The sequence below is a fragment of the Lucilia sericata genome, unplaced genomic scaffold, assembly GCF_015586225.1.
Source record: "Lucilia sericata isolate MDLA Ls3-8-SP2 unplaced genomic scaffold, ASM1558622v1 Contig000084F_arrow, whole genome shotgun sequence".
Lineage (NCBI taxonomy): Eukaryota > Metazoa > Arthropoda > Insecta > Diptera > Calliphoridae > Lucilia > Lucilia sericata.
In genome coordinates, this window is record NW_023994117.1 from 2,535 (window position 1) to 8,750 (window position 6,216).

General features: G+C 32.5%; 1 protein-coding gene across 1 annotated transcript; it reads right to left on the reverse strand.

The window, feature by feature from the left end:
* Positions 1 to 1,211: 1,211 nt before the first annotated feature.
* Positions 1,212 to 1,909, reverse strand: LOC119599696 (V-type proton ATPase subunit e). Its single transcript, XM_037949588.1, has one exon. The coding sequence runs from the start codon at positions 1,765 to 1,767 to the stop codon at positions 1,510 to 1,512; it is 258 nt and encodes an 85-aa protein (XP_037805516.1). The 5' UTR covers positions 1,768 to 1,909; the 3' UTR covers positions 1,212 to 1,509.
* Between the last annotated feature and the right edge of the window lie 4,307 nt (positions 1,910 to 6,216).

The window sequence follows — 6,216 nt, forward strand, 5'->3', positions numbered from 1 at the left end:
AATTCATGTTTACCTCCTTCGCCCAGATGATGAAAAGTGTTGCTGAAGACTTCGCTGGTGATAGTTTCGGGTTACGTCCAGTGAAGAATTTGTGTATTTCTCCGGGATAACTATTCACTCGATCGCATAGCTCATCAACGTTTTGGCCCGTCGTCAAATGGTACAGTCGTCCGCATAAGATATAACTTCCACTCTACGGGTTTTGGAACACTTGTCTCTAAACTCTACGAACGACTGGCGGTAACTCACATAATTCACAATCCATCTTTTCAAGTTGTTGGGCATGGTGAACTGCTGGATGTCCTGGAAGAGTGTGGTATGGCTGACTGTATCGAAGGCCTTCGATAAGTCTGGCTGGTTTAAGCCCTATGAGATCTGAGTGGTTATGGCGGTTAATGATGGCGAGCTGCTGTTGGATGACTGGACAACTGGGGGAGGAGGAGCGCCTCAAGAGTGGCAGGAGGGAAATCGGCCTGTAGAATTGACCCTCTGTCGATCCGCCCTGGTTTCAGTATGGGGATGACTCTACCCCTTTTCCAGGCATTGGGTATTATCAGACTGCTTATTGACATGTTAAAAACCATTGTCAAGTACTCGACTTCCCGTACGCCAAGGTGTTTCAGCATCAGCATGGATATGCCGTCGGGGCCAATCGTCTAAGATGGTTTGGAAGCGTTGATGGCCTCTGCAACTTCAGAAGGGGTGAAGGGTTTTGGAATGTCCAGGACTGTAAGGTTGTGGAGTTTAGGAACAACTCTTCGTTTCGCCTTATCTCTCTCTGGGTGCTCAATAAAAAGCCAGAAAATGTATGCGACCACAGTTCAGGGTCGGAAATAGTGATGTCTGCAAATTTAATCGCGATCATTCATCGGCCAAGGGCTGTTAACCGCAGCAAAAACTACACATCACTTTTATATACCCTTGGCAAAATGCTGAATATGCCGAGATTCTTGATTACTCCGATCTTAAAGGCCTTAGGGCTATTTTTATCATTACGGAATTTCAATTTTAATTTAAATTCATTATAATTTTTTTAATTTTGATCTTTTAAATCCATGATACTTTATTCAATCGAATTGCTGAAGTAAATTAAATCTTCAAACTGGGAAAACAATTAGATTTCCAATATCATTCACCATGTTCTTATACCTTTTTAGATTAAATTATAACTGAAAAGAGTTCACTACTGATCTTTAGAATAAGATAAACAATTTGAGTATTATTATAATATATTTATTTTAATTCACAATAACATTTGTTTAGTAAACATACAGTGGTAAATGTTGAGATTATAGTTTCGAAAATAACATTAATTAGGTGTTATTTGCTTATAAATTCGAAGAAAACAAAAATATACAATAAATACTAAGCTTTTGAGGAATGCACACAGGATATTTTGAAACATAATAAACTAATACATACAAGGAAAATTAAAACTATTTGAGAATATTTTCTAAAAGTTTTTCATCACTATACTGCAAATATGTGAATCAGGAAGTTGCAAAATATTTAACCTTCCTTGAGACCATTACCCCATTCTTTAGCAATCATATATATAGCATGTTGATTTAATTTTGGTCCAATTAGTGGATTCATTTGGGCCATATAGCAGCACAGCCAAAATAGCCAACACGTCGCTCCCGTTAAAATTAATGTACAACGTATAAGATTTTGATGTGGACCCTTTGGTGTCATCAATGGTAGACCAATTCCAACGCTAGCCCATATAGCAGTGAAGAATAAAATAGGAAAGAATGCTGCACCCATTTTTTAATATTTTACTGCAAAATTTTCTAAAATTTCTTCTTTTTTATCACCAAATCTAAAAAATCAATTTTTTTTCCTTTTCTATACACAACAATCAGAGCCCTGTGCCGACAAATATTAACGGCGGCTGACATTAAAAATATCGTCGGCGACTTAAAATCTACTGTAAGCCGGCTAATGCTTTGTTTCCATAGGGTTCTATAAATCGACTTTCTAATAATCGAACAGTCGACTATTTTGTATACCCGTTAATAAAACAACCTTTTGATAAAACAGCAAACCCTAACAGCTGTTTTTGATTGTTGTGTGGTGAGTTTCTGTAAAAACGTAAACAAATGAAAAAAAAAAAAAACAAATTACTAGACATATTTATTTTGTGCTAAGAAAAATTTATGTATTTTAATAATGTTTTATAGCCAGTGCAAGTGTTCTTGGTGTACACCATCTAACCCAATAATAATCCCGGTTTCATTAGAATCAAGTATTTTTAAAACGGCCATATATAATGTGCAATTCATTCTATATGCCATGACTGGTTGAAAGAGTCACGGAATCCATCGGAGATCAACCTAAAAAATGAAAAAGGGGTGGATTTAACTTCTTGTTCCGTTCATATGGGACAAGATTCGAGCCTCATCGTATCAGTTCGCCAGATACCTCATTTGTGTATATTGCAGGGTCCTGGTACCCAACACAGCCTTATTGTAAACGGTCTCATAATAATACTTCGATCTTTTCTTCATTCTACGACTATGCAAGAATACAGCTATGACATATTAATGCTTTAAATGCAGCATGACTATCAACCTAAAATCTTACCAGAGACCGGCGAACAATGTGATTCCCTATTAGTTCCGTAACTTTCAAGATCGCTAAATCACCACTTGGAAGACACAACCCATCTGGGTGTCAAGGAACATTTTACACCGTTTGTAACACATTGAAATATTGGTATAATATCCATAAAAGTATATGCTGGGATCTTATTACAGTCTAAGATTGAGTTTGTTATTGAAAATGGACAATATCGGTATACGATAAACTCATCAAGGAGCCAAGGAACTTTTACACCGAAATATTGGTCTAAAATCCATAAAAGTATAGACTAGGATCTTAACCAATATTTGCCAAAATATTTTTAGTTGATGGAGTTTATTATTGAGCTTCAATATTCCAGTATAGCGAAGAAGAACGACAAAAACAAGTTTTATAGGAACTAAAATCTTTTTGCCAAATTTTATGAGGATCAGGAAATTATTTTACAAGATTTATATGATCCAAAACCTTTCTGGGTTGGTTCAAAATTGACCCTACCCCCATATAAGTTCCCCTTCAGAAAAAGATATTAACTCCAATAATTGTAATAAAAATACCAATATAGCAAAGAAATTCCACATAAACAAGGAGTCAACATCGTTTTGTCAAATTTAAGGGGATCGGTCCATAATTTAACCTATCCCCGATATAAGGTCCACCTCGGGAAATTACTACCACTCATAACAGGCTTAAAAAATAGCTATAAAATTCGACAACAACTTTTATATGAAACAAAATTTATCTGTTGAATTTTGTAAAGGTCGGTCCACAGTTGACCCTACCTAAAATCTCAAACAGATTATGCCATCCGATTTCTACACTTCCAACTTAAAGTTCTATATATGTTTTTATCGTGCACAAGATCGTCCGATAGCAGTTATGTATAATTTTCTATATACGGATATAGTCACATTTTTGTAAAAAAAGTTTGTTGCTGTAGTACACACCCTAGAACGATGAACTCCACAAAACAAATTATGCCATCCGATTTGTATATTTCCAACTTAAAGTTCTATATAGGTTTTTATCGTGCACAAGATCGTCCGATAGCAGTTATATATAATTTTCTATATACTTCCATAATAAAATTTTTTGTCAAAAAAAGTTTGTTGTAGTACACACCCTAGCACGATGAAATCAGGAAAAAAATATATGCCATCCGATTTCTACACTTCCAACTTAAAGTTATATATAATTTTCTATATATTTCCATAATAAAACTATGTAAAAAAAAGTTTGTTGTTGTAGTACACACCCTAGAACGATGAAATCCGAAAAAAATGTATGCCATCCGATTTCTACACTTCCAACTTAAAGTTCTATATAGGTTTTTGTCGTGCACAAGATCGTCCGATAGCAGTTATATATCATTTTATATATACGGCTATAGTAACATTTTTTGTAAAAAAAAAGTTTGTTGTTGTAGTACACACCCTAGAACGATGAAATCCGGAAAAAAATGTATGCCATCCGATTTCTACACTTCCAACTTAAAGTTCTATATAGGTTTTTATCGTGCACAAGATCGTCCGATAGCAGTTATATATTATTTTATATATTCGGCTATAGTAACATTTTTTGTAAAAAAAAAGTTTGTTGTTGTAGTACACACCCTAGAACGATGAAATCCGGAAAAAAATGTATGCCATACGATTTCTACACTTCCAACTTAAAGTTCTATATAGGTTTCTATCGTGCACAAGATCGTCCGATAGCACTTATATATCATTTCATATATATACGGCTATAGTAACATTTTTTGTAAAAAAAAGTTTGTTGTTGTAGTACACACCCTAGAACGATGAAATCCGGAAAAAAATGTATGCCATCTGATTTCTACACTTCCAACTTAAAGTTCTATGTAGGTTTTTATCGTGCACAAGATCGTCCGATAGCAGTTATATATCAATTTATATATACTTCCATAATAACATTTTTTGTAAAAAAAAAGTTTGTTGTTGTAGTACACACCCTAGAACGATGAAATCCGGAAAAAAATGTATGCCATCCGATTTCTACACTTCCAACTTAAAGTTCTATATAGGTTTTTATCGTGCACAAGATCGTCCGATAGCAGTTATATATCATTTTATATATACGGCTATAGTAACATTTTTTGTAAAAAAAAGTTTGTTGTTGTAGTACACACCCTAGAACGATGAAATCCGGAAAAAAATGTATGCCATCCGATTTCTACACTTCCAACTTAAAGTTCTATATAGGTTTTTATCGTGCACAAGATCGTCCGATAGCAGTTATATATCATTTTATATATATGACCATAGTAACATTTTTTGAATGTTTTTTATTAAAAGGCATTCTGTAACGATATAATCCCAAATATATTTATATTTTATCAGATTTGTTCCTTTCCACATTTATACACATATTTTAATTGATCAAAAATATTTTTTTTAATGTAAATCATGAAAATCAATTTTTTTGAATTTTTTCCACGTGCATAAACACATATTGAAAATGTAAATAATGAAAACGAGTTTTTGCGTCTTTTCCACGTGCAGAAACACATATTTGTAAACAAAAATAACTCACCACACCAAAAAAAAATGTTTATTTTGATAAAACAGCTGTTACGGTTTGTTTTATTTTTCGTCGGGTTGTTTTCTTTATGTGCGTCTATTTTGTATCAAAAAAGTCGATAACTCGACAATCGTCTATGAAAAAGACGAAAAGTCGAAAAAAAAAATCGGAAAAACTTGAAAATAATACAAAAAAAGTCAAAAATAGTCGAAAATTTTAGTTTCCACTGACTTGAAAACTACTAGATTTGCCTAAACCTCTTCAAGGTGTTTCCATTGAGCTTACTCGTTTTTGATAATCGAATTTTCGCAAAAATTCTGTCATTTTATTTTAATATTAACACGAAAAATTAATTTTCTTTGAAAATACACATTAAAAATATGTAATTAAGGCAGTAAATGTATAGATTTATTTCATAAATGCCACTAATTAAAAATTTATAATTTTTTTCGAGCACACAAGTAATATGATCTATCATTTTGTGTAGAAGAGTACGGATGGGATCGTTTAAACGCAACATGTAATGAAGCCATCACACATTGAAAGAATATACGGATGCAAAATTTGACAGTTGTATGGTTCTCTTCATATTTTGAAATTATTCAAAAAAGTCGCATTTTTTTTAATTTTAATCAAATTAGTATCATAATGAGCGATATCTCAAAAACTATTAAGCCGATTTCAATCCGGATTTGTATTCAGCATGTCCAAATTAGAAAAACACTTATTTTGCAACAGAAAATTAACCAAAATAATAGAGTTTGAAGCAATTTTTGGATAAGATAGAGAGTTTTGCATTCAGAATTATTCTTTTTATAAGATAGAGAAATTTAAAAATTGCTATAAAATTGCAAAAAAAGTGCCATTTTTGTTTTATTTAATGTCAACTTTCAACATTTTAAAATTTTTATGTTGAAAATTCATAAGAATTTTTAAATTTTTCATAAATTTTAATGCATTTCTAGAATATAATAATTTTAGGGCTTTTGGATTTCATAAAGTACTATTGTAAATGTAACGTAACGTAAAGTAATGACTATTTAACTAATGACTAATTAACTTTAACTTGAAATAAAATACAACACTGTGTTT